Consider the following 24,307-nt stretch of genomic DNA (forward strand, 5'->3'; position numbering starts at 1 on the left):
TAAACGCCTGTACCGGCTTCATGAGTTCTGCATTAGCTTCGAATGTTTTATGAAGCTCTTAAGTAGAGCCCTTCAAGTAAAGCGCTTGCCTAGTGCAAGAGTCCACTGTAATATTAACACAGTCACTCTAATGTACGTTTGCTGTTTACAGTGTAGTTTCTGAACATCATACTTTGTTTTTTCCTCAGGAGGCTGCATAGTGACATGAAGACCTTTGGCTGTGACTTCTGTGGAAAGCACTTCTTGGACAGTTTACGGCTGAGGATGCACATGCTGTCTCACTCAGGTACGTCGCTGAGACCTACACAGTATTACAGTGATAGACTGGTTAAACATAACACTGGGCAGTATTGATACATTTCAGCAGCACAACATGTTGCAAATATATCACAGTATCAGATAATATTTAAGTTTGCATTAATAAAGGTAAAGTACCTGTGCTGGTGCTGTATGCTAATGGTAAAGAAGTGTTATATCTGGGGAAAAAAATATGTTTTCTTAGGGACTATTTTGTCTCACAATGCCCTGCATGTATCCCTCCACCATGAATGGATTTGTGTGAAAAAAAAAGGGCACTAAATCATGCTCATGTTGAGCTGCAAAGAGAAGAAGTGTATGCAAAGATAGAGGCTAGTTCTGAACCTCAAAGCAGCCTAACATTGTTTTTAAACTTTAAAAAATAATATAATGTAATAATAATGTTTAATCAACCATTATATCTCCCGCTGTGTGCTTTCCAGTGTTAAGTCTCATTGTGTGACTGTGACACAATCAGTAACCGTGCAGCATATCAACAGTCTGATTGGTTGCCACATAGTTAATTTGCATAAAATTTATCCAGAATGAGAGAGCAAAGATATGTTTCAGCTATATCTATATATTGTCGTGTGTCGCCTCACTGAAGTACAGTATGCCACATACTGTTTGATGAAGTAGTGGTCTGCACGGGACTGTTTTTTCAGACCTGCTCCCGCCCGCTTCCGCAAGATGTAATCCTGCTCCCACAGATAATCGGAATCATTTGTCCCGCTTCCGCCTGCAACTGAAAAGTTTTGGCCCGCTCCCGTCCGCATAGTTCGTAACATTCAACATTTGACGTAGTCTATTTACAAATGCATTGATATCTGCTAAAATAACACGGTGGTCATGGTCATCAGGCTCTCTGTGGAGTAACTTCACCAAACGCCATTTATTCCCAGCAAACACAAAGCAGGAATTAAATCACAGAGTGGTTATTTTTGGTGTTTTGCTGGGCAGCTGTGGCCGTCGGACTGAAGGCTCCACTATACCTGTAATCTACAAGAATTTGCGTGTTGTTCACCTAATCGGTTGTATCGTAGCTCTTTAGAATGACTTAATTCATTTTGAATCATTTTACTGTTATCATTTTATATTGTTTATACATGATTTAGTGATCGTTCTACTTTAGACTACTCATTAATTTGCGGAATGTCTCTTCATACGTCTTTGTCGAGCTCTCGCCTGCTGAGGGCTGCTTACCTGCCCACTCCTGCGCACAACACTGAAAATTAGACATGCGTCTCAAGATGTTGTGGAATCCCACGGGACTGCATACCTCTAATGTAAAGTATCAAAAAAATTCAAATGGAAAAATTATTTAGAACGATATCATCGTTCACGTCACATATGTACTGTTTAACATTTCAGCACCCAAACTTAAAACACCTTCCAGTGTCCCAGTCTGTCAGGACACTTTGTAGCGCAGCCTTTGGTTTTCTCTTTTGGTGCAAACAGTGAAGTATTTACTCGAGATAGGAGACTGTCTGCCCTTTGGTCGAGTCTGGTTGGGGTCAGGTATTACTGAGTCACTATTAGGTTATTCCCATGCTCATTCTCCTCTAGCCACTACGAACCTCCACTGTTTAACACTGTGAAGCTGGCAAGGCTCCAGTCTGGGCAGCTGGCCATGTTATTAGGTACAGTATGTACAGTGAAGGCTTGCCAGCTACCTTCCTTAAGTGAATAAGTGTTATGACAGGAACACACAACAGGGTGGGGACAGCCTGAGCCAGTAGATGCACACATCCATGTTTACAGTCACCCCTTACAAGTCGAGAGTTGTTGCTTTCGTTTTGCTCTAATATTCAAATGTTATTGTGTAATAAAATAGTACAAGCGTTGTTTTATAATAAGTTACATTGACATTTGATTTACGAGTATCAACATCTGTATCAACAAATTTATATCTGTACTTCTGACTTTTTTTCCATTTGTTTTAATGTCAGCAGATCAGTTATAGACGAGAATAATTCATATCCAATTACACCATGTTTTTCTGGTAATAGCTGTTTTTTAAGAGATAAAAGATCTTCTGTGTTATTCTTGCTGCATTGTGTAAAATGTTATGTAATTGTTGGAAACTCTTTGTTGAGGAGCTTCCAGTGAGGCATATTTTCCCATCAGTTTATCTCCATGAAGGGCCTTATTGCACAATCCTGCAGGCATGAGTTAGATTGGGAAATAGCTTTATTTTTCTTTTCCTGTCCACTTGCCAACCCTTCCTCGTCGTATCTCACTAGTGTGTTTGTTTCTGCCCTGGGACAGGCTGAAGCTAATTCTGCCACTGAATGTTTTCACAGTTTTATGTATGCCTAAGTTGAATACAAGTGTGTTTGGTGCTAAGTGAATGTGGAGTTTTATGCTAAATAAACTGAATGTGGGGTTTGATGCTAATTGAGCTGATTGTGGGGTTTGATGCAAACTAAACCGAATGTGGGCTTTGTTGCTAACTGAACTAAATGTGGGGTTTGATGCTAAATAAACTGATTGTGGGGTTTGATGCTAAATAAACTGATTGTGGGGTTTGATGCTAAATAATCTGATTGTGGGGTTTGATGCTAACTGAGCTGAATGTGGGGTTTGATGCTAACTGAGCTGAATGTGGGGTTGATGCTAACTGAACTGAATGTGGGGTTGATGCTAACTGAACTGAATGTGGGGTTGATGCTAACTGAACTGAATGTGGGGTTTGATGCTAACTGAACTGAATGTGGGGTTGATGCTAACTGAATGTGGGGATTGATGGTAACTGGATTTGGGGTTTGAGGCTAATTGAAAGTGGAATATGATGCTATGCAACTGAATGTGGTGTTTGGAGGGGTTTGATGCTAAATAGTGTTTAATTGGGTTTGATGCTAACTGATTGTGGGGTTTGATGCTACTGAATGTAGAGTTGATGCTAACTGAATGTGGAGTTATACTGACTAAATGTTGGGTTTAATGCTTACTGAGTGTGGGGTTTGGAGGGGTTCGATGCTAAATAATGTTTGATAGGGTTTAATGCTAACTGACTGTAGGGTTTGATGGGGTTTGATGCTAACTGAGTGTATGGTTTGATGGGGTTAAATGCTAAGTTGATGCTAATTGAGTGTGGGGTTTGATACTAACTGAATATGGGGTTTGATGTTAGACATCTGTTCTTAGGGAACTGTCTCATTGCAAGTGAAGCTGAAGAACTTTCAAACTGGCAGTCAGGAGGTGTGTGTGTGTGTGTGTGTGTGTGTGTGTGTGTGTGTGTTGTCTGATTAAGTCTGTAGTCTATTCTCCAGAGGGGTCAGGGTAGCACACCTCACTTGACTTTATTAACTTAGGGCTGCAGTGAAGCTCTGATGGCTCTTCTCTTCAGCTGAACATAACTTCTTTTTTCTTTCTTTCCTTCTTTCTTTCTTTCTTTCTTGATCTCCTATCTTTCTTCCTATCTTTGTTTTTTTTCTTTATTTCTGTCTGTTTCTCTCCTTATCTCCCTTTCTCTCTCTCTCTCTCTCTCTCTCTCTCTCTCTCTCTCCATCTTTCCAGAGAGCAGCTCCAAAGCTTATGTTGTTGACATGTAGTTTAGTCCTTTACCTGCTGGTGTTTATATTTTAAAGGACTGAAGTGTCAGTGTCTGCCAGGAGGGACGCAAGTGCTTTATGTTTCTGTCTGACAAAGAGAAACGGACAAACAAACCCTCTCTACCTAATCACTCCGAAATCAGCATCATATGGCCTAAAAACGACTAAGATTTATTTTCCAATTAGATTTATTTTCTCATATAATCCCTCCCTCTGTTGCACCTGTTCATGCACAGCATGAAAGCGTAAGAGAGAAGAATCGTAAATATGTGAAGCATTTGGGCTCAGAATGTTTAGACTCACAGTACTTTTCTCTTTCTTTCTTTCTTTCTTTCTTTCTTTCTTTCTTTCTCTCTCTCTTGTTTCTCTCTCACTCCCTCTGTTTTCCTCCTTTTTCTCTCTCCCTGGCTCCGTGTCTGTCTGGCCGTCTGAGAGAGCAGTGTTTGAGATGGTTGGCAGCGTGCCAATTCTTCCCTCGCTCTGATGACATCATCAGCTGCCTGCAGGTCTGGATGTTCTGCCAGCATTCCGGAGCATTTATGATCGCTCGCAGATGTGTGTCCAGGAACATACTGTACCCAAATCCCAAAATTAATCAAACTTGAGCGCTCTCCAAGCCACTGCTCACTCTCTGAAAATGGCGTAAGCACCGGGGCGGGGGCGGGGAGGAGGGAAGGAGGCCTAAATAAACAAAACAAAAACAGAAAGCGTGTGTGTGGGGAAATTAAGACGGAAAGAGGGACAGCAGGCCTGCTGAGAATCACTCCTCTAGATGACTAGATGACAGAGGGGCTGCTTGAGTGCTCTGGCTGTTACAGCAGGATGTGATGGATCTGTGAGTGTGTGTATGTGTGTGAGTGTGTGTGTGTGTGTGTGTGTGTGTGTGTGTGTGTGTGTGTGTGTGTGTGTGTGTGCACGCTCGCATGTTCAGACTGTTAAATAGGAATGTCTAAGGGTGTGTCACTGTGTGCCCCATACCAGCTTCTCTCTGAGTGTGTAATATATCTCTTTCAGGTGAGGCTGTCGTGTACCTGTTGAAGTGCCTTCTGATAGCTTTCTCTATTAACCCTTAAAAGTCCAGAGTTATTGTTGTCAGTTTACTCTGCTGATTAAATGTAATTACAGTGAGAGGAAGCAAATATTTAGACACTTTTGTTTTTGTCATTTAGTATATATATATATATATATATATATATATATATATATATATATCAATACAGGAAAAAAATTCTCATGCACCTGGTGTCATTATAAAAGGTGTTGCTATTAGTTGGGAAAACACTGAAAGTAGCAGTCATGGTGAAGGTAAAGGAACTTCCTAAAGTTCTCAGAGACAACATTGTTAAAAGAAAACACTCAAATTGAAAAAAGCCATATTTGATAATAAACAAGTAGAAATTTCATTGAACCACAACTGAGCATCCCTGGACTGGACGCAGTGTTTCACAACAAGCTTTAAAGTTAATGATGAGGAAGGTAAGACAGAAGCCTGCAGTCACTGGAAAAGAAGCAGAAACAACAGTTGCACAAGGAACAATAAGCAATGAACCTCACTGTAATGATTTCCATTCCTACACCCTACGCAAGACTGGAGATGCATGTGTAAAATTTGCACACAAACATCATGATATGGGGCTACTTCTCTGCAAATGGTGCTGGTGTATTACACCTTATCAAAGGAAACATGAATGAAGCGATGTACTGGAACACACGATACTGGAGAAACATTTAATCTCATTGGCCATGAAACTGAATCTGGGGAGAAGAAGGAAGTTTTAGCATGACAACAGCCTCAAAAATATAGCCAAAATAACTCAAGACTGGTTTCTATAAAAAGGTGAAGGCGTTTGCACAGCCTTGAATCACAATGCTGCAAACAGTGGACATCTTGAAGCTGTAACTACCAACAGTGGTTTTGCAAAAGTACTATTGTTATTAATTTGTGTTGTCTGAGTACTTTATCCCCATCGGTTACATTCTGTATCTTTTTTCAGTTTCTTTTAGTGTCAAACAGTGAGACTAACAGTGGCAATGATAAAAGCATGGCTAAAAAACATGGCAAAAAATCTAAAGGATGTGTTTTTTGTCCCCTGCAAAGCAAGACTGTACACATAATGATAACTTTTCATCAAATTTAAATCATAATATCTGCTACTAGAAATTGAAACTATGCGCAATTCTCCTCTTGTTTGAATATGCTACGAGTGAGAAATACTTAATATAAATTTCGACCTTGATTTTGTTTATCACCAGGAATAACTGTGAGGGTTAAAAGACCTGCCAGCATCAGCCATTTGTCCTTTGCCATTTGAAGAATTAGCACATTGCAATTAATAGCCGCTGAAGTACGCAGTAGTTATATAAATTAACGTATAGGAAAGAGTTATATTGTTTTAAAGTAGCTTTTGTATTTGCTCAAAGCAATTACTAATTCCCACCAGACCTAGAGGCTCATGTTGGCTTCTGCCAGTTCCAAGATAAGTAGTATTATCCCGTTTCCATTGTAGTTGCTGAACAACGACAATTTATGATAATTGAATTTAATCCTCTGTTTGCAGTTCTTAACCAAATTCTAATCCTGCCTTTATAGCGCACAAACGATTCCGATGTTGTTGACCCGCCATTCGATTCGGCGGCTTCAGATCTAAACGGTTGCCAAGTAGCAGGAGCACCCCTCTCCAGCGGCCTGATTTGGTATTCAGCATGTGCCATCCGCTTATTTCTGTAGGCCAGACAAAGTGTTTTGATGGAAGGTGATTGCATGCGAGGCTGTTTTTGGGGGAAATGTTCTTCATGGGCAGTACAGTACACTGTGTGCTTTCTAAAGCAGAACAGAAGGCTATTGAATTTTGGACTTGCTTCATCACTTCAGGGTGCAGTGAGCTGCGACTGTCTTGGGGATGGGGGGATATGAGGATGCAGATGAGTGAAGCCAGCCATGTCAAAACAGGACACGTCACACGAACACACACACACACGCAGACGCTGCTGCTTTCAACATATGGGGCATCAGAGTATGTGGATTTTAGGGCCAGAGCGATATATCAATATATTGATCAGCTGATATATCGATAATATCAGCTAATATTGATGACTCACAGTAGGGGTGGGCAATATGATGATATTTATTGTTATTGTGATAAATTAAACCATAATTCACTTGTCTGAGCATATTGTGGATGTCAGTACTTAAAGAACAATGACCAACTGTAAATTTCACTAAACAGAGTGCATAATTAGTGTGTTAAAAAAATCATTGTATTCATAGTTTTTGATAGTATTTTTTAAGTAGCACTGCTGATGCCTTTTTTGTCTGCTATCACTTCAGAACATTTATGCATACAGTCAAATAACAAATGCTAATGTTGTTTTTGAAAATAAGTTACTTCATCATCTACAGAAAACAAATTAAATATTTCTGCAAATTTAATCCACAATTCCTAGTTCAACATACTGGGAAAAAAATAAAACATAACATACAGCAACTTTTGCACAGGCCCATTTTATGTTCTGTGTTTTCCATTATTCAATTCAGCAAATAAACTGTAATTGTGCATTAAAATGTGCAGAAGTGTGTTCTCTTTAGAGGACTCTGTAGAGAACTTATTTTCATAAAAACACAAAAAGCAACAAAACATGTCATTTGACCAGGGTTGCCTAAACTTTTGCATGCGACTGTACCATATATTGTGAAAGATGCTTTAAGTATTGTAATATTGTATTTGTGCCATTCACCCACTCCTAACTTACAATATTATTGCTTTCAATAAAAACATGAGACGTTATCGCTCCTATAATTAGCAATATCTTCAGGTTGTGAATACTGAGATTGCTGACTGAAGATCTTACAGAAACTGGATATTTTATAACCACAGTTTCTTTCTCCAGTAACTAAGTTTCAGCATGGTAACCACAGAGAAGCATGCTTAAACCAGAAAATTAAACCTGCTCAAATTTCTGCACAGACGTTTGTAAGCTAACTTTGTTCTTGCTCATAGTTTGGATGTTCTCTGTATAGTTTGGTAGTTGTTGATATAGATATAGTAAATCATGCATTTATAGCCTATAAATTGCATTTTGTTAAAGTAAAACAACATGTAAATCAAACTGACATTTAAATCATCCAGCTTGATTGGCAATAGTGATAGATGGAATCTATCAGTCTTCCACAGTACTGTAAGCAGTTGATTCAAGCCTGACTCCGCCTCATGATTATTGTAGTCACTCGTGTCTTGTTTGCCCACCTTAGTTTAATCTGTATCTCGTTGTGTTTGTGTCCTTGTGTGCATGGTTTCTATGTCATATTCCAGTATTTTCTAGTTCTGTTACCTTGTATCTTGTAGTTATTCATCTTGCATGCTTTTTTGGTTTAGTGGTTTTCATGAATAGTTTGATACCTTTTTTATGAACAGAACTAATGAAGAAGTACAGAAGTACAGTAAAAGGTAATAAACAAAAACTAAATCCACAAAGAATTCTGTGTAGCTCCACCCCAAGTGCTAGAAAATTTACATTATTCTACTGTTTAATTCAATTTGTCAAGTGTTTATCAGTTTGACGATGCGTTCATCATGAAAACTTATATCACAATAACGAAAAAGTATGATTTATTGTGCAGCCCTGTCAGCCAATATTATCAGTTGTCTAAAGTTTTAGCCCCTCAAAATTGGCATTGTTATCGGACCGACATCAGTTGGGCTCTAGTGGATTTGCCTGTACTTGTATGTGCGTGTATGCAAAAATGCATGTCTTTGTCATTTCTGTTTTTGTCAAATAAGTCCACACTGAGCCAGTAATTTACTATCATCACTATACAGCTGCAGTGTGCCCTGCCCTTTTAGCTGCAATTATATTCAGTATCCATAATTCGCTCTAAGTATTGCTAGCAGTTTAGGCTTAGTATGTTTTTTAGGGGTCCAAGCACTTAGTGCAGGAACCCTGTTGTTTTGGTTCAGATTTTTCTCTTGCTGATGGTTTGCCATGTGAAAGCACATGTGCAGCTTCACTTTGCTTTGGGGGCAGCGGTACGAGAATGAGAAGAAAAAGAAAAAGGGTATGTGGGGAAGAGGCTAAATTTAGGCGCTAGCTGGCTGGCTTCCTCGAGCTTGTGGGCGTTTTAATGACTCATAATAAAGCCATTTAGAGGCAGCTGAGCGAAAATAGATACTTGACGAGCCTTGGGTCATTATAGATTTAGATTTTATTGACTTTGCCAAAAGCTGGCGGGATGCTCTGAGGCTGGACGTGAGACAGAGGAGAATAGACAGTGGAATGCCTCACTTTAACGCACAGACTGATGCCTGTCTGCTACGTGTGCTGTATCTCTGAAGTGGAGTCATGTCGAGGGGAGATGAGGAGAGATTGGGTCAGAGCAGTTCGCTGTTTGCATGTGAAAACAGCAAAATCTCACCTGTGGAGAAGCAGAGGGGCAGATTTGGTTAGTGTTAGTTAGAATTTCTTCATAGAGGGATTATAAAGAGCCATTAGGAATGGGGTCTCTAAACCTTAAAGATGCTGTAAACACTTTTCACTACAGTAATAATGGGGTGTTGGTGCTGATTTAAGGCTGCATTCATGCAGTACGGTGAAGGCAGAAGGAAATTAGATGTCAATGAAAAGCCAGTTTGCACAATATTTTCTTGCACAATTAGTTGGTCACCCAAGACATGTAGTGTCTGAAGTTTGTTTCTTTAGTCTTGCAATGAAATTGAGACTAATGTAGCTAACAAGTAAAGGAAGCTTATATCTAACTTTTAGCATTGTGCAAAGTGATGTCAGATAGACCAGGCTGATGTGGTTTCTGACACAGTACAACATACTGTTATTATCAAAAAGGACAAACGTGCAGCTGATAGCTATAAACAGCAGTCTGAATTGACCATATTTTTGTCCAAACATGTTCTGGCTAGTCCACTACATTTGGAGTAACCGGGGAAATTATGCAAATTCGATTTTTTATTGAACTATTGCTTTAATCTGATTTCCATGGTGTAAATGTAGGTGCTTAAACCTGTAATTGTGCTACTAGCAATATGAGACCGTACTGCTCATACTAAAGCTTCAGGCTGCAGCCAGAGCCTTGGTTGAATCTGAGGAACTTATGCAGGAGGCAGAAAGGTTTTTCATGTTCAAATGGTTTTCGTCCAGAACCTCACAGCCCAATTAAGAACACTTTCTCTTTTTTCCAGACTGTGGTGTGGTTCATTCAATGTGGTTGCTCAAATTAAGGGCATTTCGTGGCCTACTTCACTGTTTGTGAGGCAGACTAGGCCAGCTCTACAGGTGGCTGGGACACTATTAATAGCCCCCTACTTCAGACGCAGGGTCGAGGGAGTGATGCACATCATTATTAGACTCACTCGCACTAGTTCTCTTTCACCACATTGAAAGCTGAAATCCCATTCTCTCATGACCTCGAACGAGATGTGTGACTGTCCACCGTGTGACTAGAAGTGTGGCCAGTATCTATCCTTAACTGGTGTAGTTAAGGATACATACTGGCCACACTTCATGTTCTGCTCTGACTTGCTGATCCATTTACCTGATATGAGATTACTAACTACTCAATCTCCTTCTCAAAGACAAAAAACCCAACATTTTCAGTGCAACACTACCAACCCTGCTAAGAAATTCCACTGATGGAAATAGGGCAATACACTACAGTGCAGTAGACTTTTTAATTAGAATTTTTTCAACAAGCAAATAACACTTTTGTGGGCAGAGCATAGATTGGTCGAATGTCAGATGTTTTGCCATGCAAAGCAGCAAAAAAGTAAAGTTTTTGGGCTTTGAAAATGAGAACCCCAACCTGTCAAAAGTCAGCGCGGAGATACATGCAGTCATGGTTTCATATCCTGGAGGATGTATGGCTGTTTGTTCGTTTTTGACTAGTTTGTGGACTTTTATGAAGGCGAGGCGAGAGAGAGCTGGCAGCTATTGTTTGATAGAAGAACATTTCTCTGGTTCTGTCAAGAGACTTTGTGTCACTGCTCTCCGTTGGTGTGTGTAGGGGGGAATAAAGGGGATTTTTTTTTGTATCAAAAACAATTCCCTCTGTGAGAAGTGAAACCAAACCTTTAAAGGACAACACTGACATTTTGGTAAATAATCTCATGTTTCACTTGCTTGACATGCAGTAAATGCATGCAGGCAGTTTTGAAGTGAACAGGGTTTTTTTTTCAGGGGGCGATGTGAGAAATTTACAGAAGTAGATCATTTTTATAACTGCAGCCTGGAGAATGGAGTGTATTGGCTCACAAAACATAAATGTTTTCCTAAAAGATGTCAAGGCTCCAGTACACAAACACAGGTCCCAAGCATCTCTATATACATTGGTGACCACCTAAATATTGGAAACATATCAGGACTCACACAGAGAGACCGCATGAGGCGTTGTGGCTTCTTTTGGAGTTATTTAGCGTTTTTCTTTTTGGTTCCAATGCTGGGAATAGAATTGGCAACACATATAAATGTTTCAGCTTGGGTCTTCCTCAGTATGTCCATGACTCTTAATTATTTGAGAATGGGGCTGAAAATTAGTGCTCTTCTCTGTTCTTTGATGCAACAAGGAGAAATAGCCTTTTTGATCATTAACAGAGAAGCAGGGAAACTGATCTCAGATCAGCTCATGAGAGCATCTGCATAAAATCAACAAATTTAATTTAAAAGCTCTAAAATGGATGAGAGACAATGCGGCAGTGTTCAAATGCTTTTGTATATTGATAACGTTTTGTATTTCTGCTTGCATGGATTTTTTTGTAACAAAGTTTTGCATTTTTACAAAAGTGAGCTTGAAGCAGTATGATGTATGCAGTATGATTAGTTTGAGTCTTAGTTTTGAGGACTTTTCTTTAGTCATAATTAGGGAGGTACAGTGGTATCTGGATCATATCAGTATTGGCGCATCACTTAAAACAGCCATTATGGGTACCAGACAGATGATTAGATTTGACCAGTATGTCACACTGTTAGCAGGGCTACTGTGCTATATTGTATTACATTGAATTTATTTTACTGCATTTGTCACACTATACAAAGAAATCTTATTATTAAATACAGCGATATCAGCAGATACGTCTGTGAAAAATGTTGGATATCGGCATCTGCCCACAATTTTGTATCAGTGCATCCATCACCATAATCATAACCCATCGCATGATAACAGCTACAGATTACACTAAGAAGTGCAAACAAAACATGGGTAAACACAATAATCGTTAAACAGAATCAGAAAAGTATGGATCCAGAATAATGAGGAGGCACTGTGTGGACAACACAGTTGTCAAAATCAGCTGCATTCAGGTGGTCAGTGGCAACTGGTAAATATATAACATTGAACGATATGTATACTCACTGAAACAGACCAATGATGCCGTTAACTGCAAGTACATGTGGTATAGGAAGTACACAGGCTGGAAAACACAGTGCTAAAATGGGAGAAATGCCACACTTGTATACTTGTTGCAGGCCCTTTGTATTACTGCAAGGATGAATGTTTTTATGACAAAGTTTATAACAAAGGTAAGCTTGGGTTACATGGAACTTGCCCAGGTTTACGTCTTGTATTTATGACTTTGCCGGCCGTTTGAGTGCAGTTTCATTGGGTTTACCAGGATCCTCTTAACATACCATTCAAAAAGATGTTTAGATGCTTCATTAAAGTTAAGTTTGTCCTTTAAGGTATAGCATGTATCCAGTTGCTTAACTTTCTACAAACAAGTTTACATACTGTATGCAATACATGTCTTGTGTACTGAGAGTACTCAGTAGTGTAAAAAATGCTATATTGAAGTTCTTGACAATCCTGTTGACATCCTCTACTGTCTGTTTTGCAGCTGGACCAAAAGCTGTGGTCTGTGATCAGTGTGGAGCTCAGTTCTCTAAAGAGGATGCCTTGGAGGCTCATCGGCAGACTCACACAGGTAAGAGACTTCCTCTTCTGTCAAGCCTTCATCTGCCTGCTTCTTCAGACCACACAGTCCTGAGTGTCTCAGAGAGGCCTTAACTCATGCTGAATGACACGCCTCATAGTGGACACTCGAGCTCTCTTGTGCGCCATGGTTTTATCGGTGCGGATGTTTACAGTGCTGTGGTGATGATGCTGTATAATTCAGCAGAGCAGCAGGAGGAGAGGGCTCTAAGATTTCAGCGGGCCGAGAGCTGGCAGAGGGCAGGGCAGCGTGCTGCAGGGCGATGCCTCGCGGGCTGTGGCAGGGCCATATTTCAGCACTCCATCACTGTGTGTCAGGATGTGGCATGCACAGAGGCCGAGTGCGTGAGAGCACACATCGCCTCAGTTACCCACACCTCTGAGTCACCACATCTCTGGCATGATCATTCACACAGCAGCCGACAGCACTGCGCTTTTGCTCTTGTACGATCGATGAGAATATTTATGATGAGTATGCTGCATGGTGATTTTAAGGCTGGGAACTTAAAGCTAGGCTTTTGAAGGGCCCATATTATGGAAAAGGTTTCTAAAGGTTTAAAAAGTATTGTTTACTAGAATTGTTTACTCTCCGTTCCATATAGAAACTATGCTGCGAAAACAGCCTGTTTTGATACATTGTGGTTGTGATTTCACCATAAACACATTCACATACACATTTACTTTCAGCCTGTATGAATTTAGCCTGCCCAGTTATGTTGAAGTGGTAAGGAGTGTTGTTACTGCAGACAGTCTGTAGAGTTACTGGAGTAGGATCATTTATGGAAAACGTTGCCTTTTCTCAAACAAACATATTCTGAATACATCTTGGTAATAACATCTCAACCGCAATGAATTCAGAATTAACTGTTTTTACATACATATTTGCATTCAGCATTAAGCAGTTTAGCCAACCTATTTATGTCGAAGTGATAAAGAGTTTTGTTACTGCGGGCAATTTGTAGAGTTATTGGAGTAGAAAATGTACACGCATCAGTCTCAAATGCACAGGCAATATAATTCCAGACAAACCATACAAACATTAAAACTCGACTGTAAAAAAAGAAAACTGTAGAATATGTGCCTTCAAAGCAATAGTTCACAACTTTCTTCACCCAACAGCCACAATGTTTTGTGTCTGAAATTTGCTGTGTTGGTTTTTTACTGGTGCTGTAAGGTTAATGTAGCTAGCATATGTAATGAAAGAATCTTGCCACAAGCTCAAATTTTTCAGTATTTTTGTCCAACGAGATGTCATAGAGTGCCAGAAGCCACATAAATTTGTTTGATATTGCTTAACAGCTTGACGCAGTTTGAGGTGTGATCATTAGGCAGTTCGCGCATTGCTAAGTGGTGTACATTAGTTTCCATTATTTGTTAGCTACATTAGCCCCATAGCTCTAGTGCAAAACTAAAGAAGCAAACTTTGGACACCAAGCATGTCTTGGCTGATTTACATTCAACATGAAGCAGTTTAGCCCACCCATTTATGTTGAAGTGATATAGAGTGTTGTTACTGCAGACAGTCAGTAGAGTTACTGGAGTAGAATAATTTATGGATAACGCTGCCTTTTCTCAATTTTACCCATTTACCTTTTAAATGATTTACTGCACTGAAAAGGTAAAAGGGTAAAGTTGTGTAAATTTGATTTTTCGCCAAGCTCTTCCCGTAAAGTTTAAAATTAAGCTGTTAGAAAGCACAGTATGTACATGGACTGTTATTTGTGGTTTTTATTTATCTACACTGAGACTCAGTCACTGTGTCAGTGATTCATTATTGGTTCTTAAGTGAATAAACAGACCGTCATGTCCTGTACCATCGGTGTAAACATGCTATTAACTTTGCCCTCTCTGTGGGGGAGTGCACCAGAACTTTTACCACCCCTCTCAAATACTCAGAGGTGACTGTAACAGTAGCCTTTGAACTCTAAAAGACTGACCTCTAGCTTTATCTGTGTGTGTTATATGCTCCATCTCTCACTCACTCTCTTGCCATTTGTCTGTCCCACAGGAGAGAGTGCAGACAGTAGAATGAGTGCCGTCACAGGTATTCCAGACTGCGCTAATTAATATGCTCTCTGGGTATAAAAGTGTTCAATGGGGCTAATGATCCACATGTTGAAGCTATATAAAGGTTGAGTCCTAATTAAGGCAAGCTGCCTTCCTTTTTTTATGAGCACGAATTTGAAGAGCTAATCATCTTCATGGCAGCCAACTTATTAACTCATTAGAAGGAATTTAATTTTGTAATAGGCACACTTTGGACCTGGACTCACGCATTGCACTTTTATTTTTTTCCTTTTGCCCATTCCTGTACAGTGAGATCAGGGTGCGATATCTGTCGCCCGTGCTCCGCGGGGAGAAAGACGATAACCCTTTCTAAAACTTTGGCATGTAACTGTAACTCCGTGTGGCACACACTGTATCAATAGTTAATGCATGTGGACATAGGGCTGGTGTTAACGATGCCCAGAAGTTTCTACCTCCTCTCCTAAACTTGTAAACATCCAGCTCTCCATTTCAACTTGGCAGCACATCCAGTGAAGATACAGCAGGCACAACTCACTCTTTCTTTTTTTGTTTTTTTTTTTTCCTCTGGAAAGCCTGCTTAGCTTTGGGTCGTAGCCACAAACACGTTCCCGCGGATGGGAGCCATTTTGGCTGTTGTCTTTTTTTTCCCTCAGTTGGATTTTTCTGCTGCGACTTGTTGCAGCATTTGTGACGTTTTTGTATCACACTGAGATCCAAGTGCATATTTTCCCCCATTTTCAACTCAGAAATCCTGTAGAGCTCCACAGAGTTACACAGTTATACAACAGTGGCCCGTGTCCAAAAGTAATGGAGAAGATTGTCTTGGAACATCCGTGCATAGGAAAAGGTCAGAGGTCAATGTCCAGCTGTAGCTTTTGGAGCTCTTGAGACTGCAAAGTGAAATGGGGGGAGGGTCAGGCCAGCCGGTGGCTTTTGGTGCCAGGGCAGGCCGAGAAAAACAACATCATGCGCCGTTGTTTACACTCACTGCCACAGCACTGTCACAGACTCTGCGCTGACCTACTTAAGGGCTGTCCCAAAAATAAAACCCCTCGCTAACGTCTCAGGACCGCTCCACTGGCGGGCACTCTATCAAAAAGCAGGCCAGGACATTGCTGCAGTCGCTCTCCCTTTTTTCCCCAGCTTCATCACAAAGTCCTGCTACATCACATCTCCCACAGAGAAGAAAGATTTAAGGCAATCCCCCACCCTTCAAATCTGCATGCAAATTACTGACCACTGTGTGATTGTAGCCCTGAAGGAGAATCCTCTGTAGGGGCAGGCTTTGTGTATAGGCTCTTAGCCTATGACCACAGTTCCCTCTGGAGCTTCTTTATTTGTTGTATATCTCCAACTTATGGTGAATTCAGAGATGTTTCAGAATTAGGAGTTGATGGTAAAGAGCCCATATTATGAAAAAACAAATTTTCTTTTTTTTTTGGAAATAACAGTTTGAGGTATTATGCAAATATTGATAAAGTTTCACAGTTCCTACAGTCCATATATGGACACTAAGCTGCAAAAACAGCCTGTTTAGAATGAATTCTCTTTGTGATGTCACAAAAACCAACATTTACAAATATCCAGTGGAGAGCCGTGACTATTAGAGCTAGGTCTTCAGTTCGAGCCATAAATGTCAAAACTTGATCAAAAAACAAGAAAAAAAAACACTTTTACAATAATGCTAATTCCTGCTAGCACCTGAAGTATTTAAGTGCTAAGCTAATAGCAATACACATGAACATTGTTTGGCAATTCCAGGTTAATCATAAATGTCTGAAACCTTTAAAAGACATTCCATATTTTACTTAGAGCTTGTAATAGACAAATTAACATATACTTTATCTTCAATGCTGCAGTTTTACAAAGAGCTACCACCACTATTTTCCATTTCTAACAACTAACTTAAACCTGTTCAGACTGCAGCATGTATTTGAACTCACTGCCATACCTAAGACTTTTGAAAGGCGTACAGTGACTTTTTCTCATAAAATTAGGCCCAGCCACTGGAAAACAAAATGTGATTGGTTAATTCCACTTTTACTTCCTAATTATAATGGTGGTTAATCTGACTTACAAGGTCTTCAATCCTGCTCCTGAAGGTCTAACCAATAGGAGAGCTCACTTTGTTGTATCTATTTATTTAGCTATGATTTAGCATCATTACAGTATATAGTAAGGCTATGTTATTTAAAACACTGAATACTTTTGCTGTTACAATAAAATATAAAGATATTAGTAAGAACAGTTGTCAATCTACCTAGATACCACGGCCAGTTTTACGTTGGCTGTGTCAACAATTTACCCCGTTGTTTCCAAACAAAACTTTAATATTAAAAAGACAAAAAACATGCATGATAATACCATTAAATAAAAAGTAAACTAAAAACTACAGACATGTAATTGTATGAAAAAAGAACTAAAAAAAGACAAGAAAACTGTCGGATATAGGCCCTTTAAGGTGGACTCACAGGCTGGCAGCTCGCTTTGACTTCATTGAACTGGGCCACCGAATAAACAGTGGTTAAACACAAGCAACGTATCTCTTGTTGTGTTAATTATTAAGCGGGCCGTTCCTCACTCCAGTAGATTAGCCTGGCGGCCTCCCTCGCTCAGCTGCCCAGAGAGAGGTGCGGGGTCATATGAGGTACAGCGGACATCTGCCAACGTCTGCCCATGTCAACACAGCTAGTCTCTGCGGATGCTGTGGGGTGCATGACGTGCAGATCTGCAGTTTTTTGGTGAAGCGGCGCTGCTTCACTGGGACAGCTTGCTCAGGCACATATTAGAGCTCAGTAGAGTACAACTACAGTGCCATGAGTATCTGTGTGTAATGATTAGAGATGGTGACCACGTGCATGAGCTGATTGTCTACAAAGAGAGTGTCTGTGTATGACTGCACTTAAAACTGCTGAAGGCTTTCCTCTTTACTCAGTGCTGCTCTCCTTCTTCTACCTCGTAGTGTTGCTTTTTTGTCCCTCAATTCTGGTTTCTTTCTCTTGTTGTAAAGTTTAAGAAATGCGTTGTATATATTCAATGATGGTCCCTTTAAATCATTTAAATTTGCCGCCAGAGGAGTTACAGCATGAACAAATTCACGTTGACCGGAGTGAAACACGTCAGCATCTAGAATCAGCTTTCAATGTGCTACTGTGTTTGTATCACTGTGTAAAAGATGCACAAGGCTTCCTTTGTTTGTTGGATGCCCTGTGATTTTTAGAGTAAACGTGTGAGCTCTTTCAGATCAGTGAGCACATATTATTGAGTTGTAACAATAAAACACAACTGATGTATGATCTATTTCTATTCATGTTTTTCTTGTTCAAAAATGTAGTTTGTGAGATGAACTAAACAAAAATCTTGTTATTTCCAAAAAAAGGGTCAAACAAAACTCTAAAAATGTAGCTATTTTTAATTGAAGTGGTTTGTGTAAGATCAGCATCTAACAGTAGGCTATCATGCTCTAACCACTTAATCACTCTACTACGCTATAGTTAGAAGTACACAGCAAGCAATATTACATCAAACAGTGTGAGTATGTGCTGTTTCAGGATAGATTTGTTAGTACTGGATTACACTGATTCCTTTTTTCCCCTACCATAGCCCATTGCAATATGTTCTGCTGATATCATTACAATACAGATAGACTGGTGCCATCTGTTATTGTTGTTGTTGTTCTTTGTCTTCTTATTATTGTTATTATTTTATTATCATTATTATTATTAGTAGTAGTAGTAGTAATAATATTAGTAGTAGTAGTCATAATACTACTGCTACTACTACTACTACTACTACTAATAATAATAATAGGGATGCCCTAGTCCACAATACTGGAGTGAATCCAAGCCTATCTTATTTTAATGGATCACTGTTGGCTATATTAAAGGAAGACTCCAGCCTTTTTCGGTCTAATCTCCTTTTGCTATATCTGTAGCATATGGCTGATTAACACAGACAGTCATTTCTCTGTACTTAGAAAAGAAAAGAGACTTTAAACACACTTATAGTAAAGTACGTGCCCATTGGCTTGTATAAGAAATGTGTTTGGAGTCGATGGGTTTTCTGTTCTTTTAGTCCTGGGAAATTGTTGTCGGTGTCTTATTGCCTGTTCTTTTACAAACCATGGGAAAATGCATCACAGTTATTGTCAAAGGTAATTGGCCATACAGTACAGATTAGGCAGACCATCAGAGATTAGGCTGAAAAATGCTGGAGAGTTCCTTTACTCTGCTGCACTTTATTTAAGTGAATCTCAGACCAGAAGCAATAATAGCTCCACTGCTGCAGTATGTTCTTATGTTAAAGTGATTTTCCTTTGTTAATCAGTGTAGCTTTTTATACTAGCTGCTTGGTGAAGGACGTGTCTTCCAAGGATGCAAGTGAATTATCTACTACTGTCATCATACCTTCATCAGTATAGTGTTGATTTTGCATTTGAGGCCTAAACACATCGAGCTGGACCTTCTTTTTGAACGTTTGTGTGTGATGTAGTCCAAAATCTAACCCGATATCTGACCTGATGCCTCTGATTTTTAAAATATTACTTCAAGCTTTACAGGGTGACTCACAGCAGCCAACAAGCATCATATTTGTTTTTTTTTCTCCTGACTAATGCTACATAATGCTACTTTCAGCTTTGACAAAAACATCTGTTGTCTTTGAATTACAGCATTTCAAGATATTCACTCCTTTTTTACAGCTATCCAAAAGATTTTCTCATTGTCAGTGCAGCGATGCTCTGCTCTTCAGTGGTCTTACTGTAGCTGACAAGGTTGTATAGAGTAGCCCTCAGCAAAGCTAAACCCCCCACGTTCTCACCTGAGTGAATGATTGGCCCCTGCTACCGCAGATTACCCAGCATGCTCCCCAACACACAGTGACCTGCTCCTATTGTACCGTTTGCTGTGTGTAAAGGGACTTAAATCCTTTTCAGCCTCTTTGCTGCAAGCAGGAGGTCTAAAGCGCAATTGTTATCTCACCATGTCTGCTGAATAGGTCAAAGGGAAACTATCCCTCAGTGTGGATTTTCTATACCAAATTCTCTCGCATCCCCCTACTTTTCACAAGGCTGAACACCAGAACACCCACAACCCATCCCTCTGACGATACAGCATGTAATTAGATTCCTGTGCTGTTTGAAAAGGCCTTTAAGAAGATCTTTATTGAATAAATATTGATGTTCTTTGTGTATTTTACAGTGTAAATAAGGCTCTGATTTGCAGTGTGGGAATAATTTTATTTACACTGGGATAAAGACAGGACTGACTTGACGGTGAAGGCAGAGATTAACTAGATCACCTAAACCAAAAACAGGGATGTGATCACACTGCAAAATTTATATTTTGGCAAGAGAAATGATCTTAAATGTAGACCGTATGTCTCTTCCTCTTAGTCTAATCTAATCTTAGTCATTCTAATCTGTAATGTGTAATATGCCTTTGTGTTGTAATTAACGCAAAATTGAGAAATTACTACGCTGGCAAATGTTTTACTTCCTTCATTTTGCATTATTTCTTGAAGCAAGTAAAGTGCTGATAAAATCATGTAAAATAAGTAAAAAATAGAAATACGCTGAATATCCAAAGGTTTTTGGACACCCCATTGTATTAGTAAATTCAGCTGCATTAAGGTGCACTTACTGCAGACACAGGAGATCAAATGCACACATGGCTTGTAAAATCTCCATAGAAAAGCATTGACAATAGAACGGGATGCTCTGGAGCAGCCGCACATGAGTATAAGGTCACTGTGTCCAGTGCCAAGCGTAGACTAGAGGGGTATGAAGCCCCCCAGCATTGAGCTATGGAGCAGTGGAAATGCATTCTCTAGAATGATGGACCACCAACCAACCCTTGGGAGGAGTTGGAGTGGTGTTTGTGGTCCAGAAGTAATCATCCAACATCAATACCTGATCTCACTAGTCCTACCGCTGCATGCAATCAAATCCTTACAGCAATGTTCCAACATTTAGTGTAAAACCCTCCCCGAAGAGTAGAGACAGTTACTGCAGCAGAGGAGGACAAATTACTTTTTAATACTCTCGATTTTGGAAGAAACATTGGATGAGCAGGTGTCCACAAACTTTTGCCATATAGTGTATTTTTAATAATCTTATAATATCCTCACAGTGAGAAATATTTGAGAAATCGTCTACATTTAAGGCACTTTCACTTGCCCAGATAGCAATTTTTGCAGCATACAGTCTGTACATTTTCTAGAAATAGAGTTTTGAAAGCTGAGAAGTCAAATTTCTTTTTGCATTTCCTTCCTCCTTTTGGGAAGAAGTCAAAGAATAGGCTGTTATCTCTCGCTTTCCATAACATTTGAACTGGAATTTTTACAAAAAAACTGATTTTTACAAAAATTTCTACATAATCTGATCATTGAGATGTAAACAAAGTCAGTTAGGGTGATTTGATGTGAAATTTTAGATTAACTTTGATTTCTTTACAGTAGTGCTGATAGGAACCAGGGTCAAGATGTCTGCAACACAAATATAGCCATTTAAACCTCCAGTGAACCTCTGTGTGTCTTTTGAGTTTGTATCCAGTGTTCATGCTGGTAAAATATAAAATAATTCTTCTTTCAATATTAATGAAAATGATGTACCTAGAGCAGTTTACAAAAAAGAGAATTAGGCCAACAAAACTAAATGAAGTGCTTTTATGGCAACCTAGCATGTTGACACTGCTGGAACAAATATTCCCAAAATGGTGATTTTACAGGAGTAGGAGTAAACATTCTGAATTTTCAATGTAAGTAAAAGTAAAAAGATTTTAGTCCAAAATTAATTGGACTAACAAAAAAATAGACACAACATTTTAAAAATACAACCATTTTAGTCACTGTCCAAAACTCCCAGTGAAACTTTTTGTGCCTTCTGAAATTGTATATAATGTTCATGAAAAAACAGTTGTAAATCTCAAGAGATATGTTTTCTTTGGGGTCTGTTTTGCCTTACAACACCCAGTATGTACCTCTCTACCATGAATGGATTAAAAAATATATATATTTTAGGCAAAGTCCTGATCTCAAAACTATCATAACGCAGTGTGTCAGACATCAGACAGCGTGTTTATAACTTTTACATGTAATAATCTGTGAGGGGGCTTTTGGACGCATTATATGCTTGAGACGTCTGGTTCCCATCACCACCACTGTAAACAATTCTGACTGAAGTTTCTCTAGGACAGAGCATTTCACACCAAACCGCTTTGAATAGCTATGTTTACAACTAAAGCATTTAAGTACGCAGAAATGTTTTAAAAAAATGCTGTAATTCAGTGTAATAGGCTAAAAGAGGAGAAGTACAGAACGTAATGTTGTTGCCAGTGTTGTGGAATGAGCCTGCAGCGGTGGAGCGGTTTTGGTTTTTCAGAGATGGCCTGATGTGCCCCGGCCAAAACAGCCTGAAGCAGGTGAGGAGCCTGCAGCTACGTCTCGGCTGTGTGGACAGTGACATTCAGACATTCACAAACACGGTTTTGTGGCCTGAGCGCTGAGCTTATTTACCTAACCTTCATGTTTCCACAGGCCGCCTCGCCGCAGCCCTTGCAGCCAAATCTGGCCGAGTGGAGACGTCCTGCTCTCTGCGTGAATCACTGAGAAGGATGGTTGCATCAGATTTGCTTGATTTTTTTTCGCCTCAGCGAGTCGACACTTCTCGCTGGCGCTTCCTTGATCTGGCATGTCTGAAGCACCAGTTGATTCAAGTTCTCGTAGTTTATTTTCTACCATGCTGTGTTCCAAAGCCATTTGCTTGATGGGATGGTGCTTTCTCTCTTTTTTTGAAAAACAAGTAGTAAAGCACAGATGCACACTCGTGTAAAATAAGTCATATTCTGACACGATCGATAGTTGCCAGGAATTCTCATAAGAAAACATTCAAAAGAACATTTATATTTATTTTTAATGTAGTTTGTACATTTTAAAGCTGCACTATGTAAGATGTTTTTGTGTTTTGTTTTGAACTAAAAGAAGTAGCATTACTGAGTCAGGAGAAAAAACAACACTAAAATAAAAACGCTGTGTGTGCTGCTGTGAGTCGCCCTGTAAAACTGTAAAATAATCTATCAATATTCAGAATTGTCGGGTCGGATTTCGCAGGAGTTTTTGGGTTACAAATGTAAAATAAACATTATAGTAATGAAGATATAATGACATCAGTAGATAATTCACTCACAGCCTCAGAAGACCCCAAGTTTTACACTGTGAAGCTTTAAATATGGTAATATACAATATAGTAATTATTTTATAAGTTTAGTTTACTTTTTCTAATTGAGGACATTTTATACATAGTACAATAATGTGATTACTAAGCTCAGTCTCAAGTCATACGACTTCTTTGTTAATAACGCAATGTCTCGATGCTGTTGTTGCATTTATTCTACATGTAAAGAACATGCTCTAACAAAGCAAATGACTTGGCCCTGCCCTGAAATGCACTGAGATGGTTTTTAATCTTAATATAGCCATAATACTGTAAAGACATTTTAAAGGGGAATTCCTCCAGTGTTTCAAAATGTCTGCAGAATTCAGTCATTAAGATTTAAACAAAATCACAACAGAAAGTTTGATATAAAATGTGCTGTTCTAGAGAAACTTAGAGTCAGAATTGTTCAAATTGGTGGTGATAGGAACCAGGCATCTGAATAATTTAATGCCTCTAAAAGCTCCCTCTCCAAAAATTGCTACTCAAAATGGTTATGGAAACGCTGCCTTATGCCTGAGATGTTGTTCTCTAATAGTTTTGAAAAAACAGCCCTAAACAGTACTTTTTAAAATCCATTCTTGGTGGAGGGATACATGCACAGCAGTGGAAGGCAAAATAGTATCAAAAGAATTTCTTTGGATTTATCACTATTTTTCCATCATCAGCATTACATATAAAAACTTAGGAGGCTCTTGTAGGTTCACTCATTGTTTTGAATAGTAAGAAAAATGGCTATGTTTGTGTTGTCGACATTGTGACCCCTGGTTCCTATCTCCAGCACTGTAAATCAATATGTTTCTCCACAATGAACCATTTCACATCAAACCACTCTGAATGACTTTATATCCCAGCTGTTGAATTATTTTGAAAAATCTGTGGAATTCTCCCTTTAAATTCTAGAGGAGTTCCATTGCAGTAGACGTTTGTGGTTCGCCTTTGTCTTTTCAGTCTCACCTACAGCTGTAACGTTTTAATGAACTGTTCTGTGCCTCTTGGAAAATGTGTGCCTGGTTTACCAAACGTGTGGGAACAGGATTAGGCCTGTGGCTTCCCCCGCCAATTCGGCACTTTTGAGTCGCTGCTCTCCAGGGGTCGAGGGGTCATCTGACCAGTGTGAAAAGCAAATCCCCTGCCTTTTGTACAGTGAAGGGCCAGTGAGAAGTCTCGCCTCAGCTGGCTTTTCTGCTTGGCCTGGGAAAAAATGGAGGAGGCAGTACATGTCAATTAGGACTGAACTTTAGCCTCCTTTAAGGATTTCTCACACTTTAGTAAAACCTGGCTTTAACC

General features: G+C 39.5%; 1 protein-coding gene across 1 annotated transcript in view; it reads left to right on the forward strand.

The window, feature by feature from the left end:
• Positions 1 to 24,307, forward strand: part of zbtb16b (zinc finger and BTB domain containing 16b) — a 72,261-nt gene that overhangs the window by 24,581 nt on the left and 23,373 nt on the right. Inside the window, 2 exon segments of the mRNA XM_036560586.1 lie at positions 189 to 286; positions 12,686 to 12,772. Coding sequence (XP_036416479.1) covers positions 189 to 286; positions 12,686 to 12,772 — 185 coding nt within the window.

This window comes from Colossoma macropomum, unplaced genomic scaffold (genome assembly GCF_904425465.1).
Source record: "Colossoma macropomum unplaced genomic scaffold, Colossoma_macropomum, whole genome shotgun sequence".
In the NCBI taxonomy this organism is placed as follows: domain Eukaryota; kingdom Metazoa; phylum Chordata; class Actinopteri; order Characiformes; family Serrasalmidae; genus Colossoma; species Colossoma macropomum.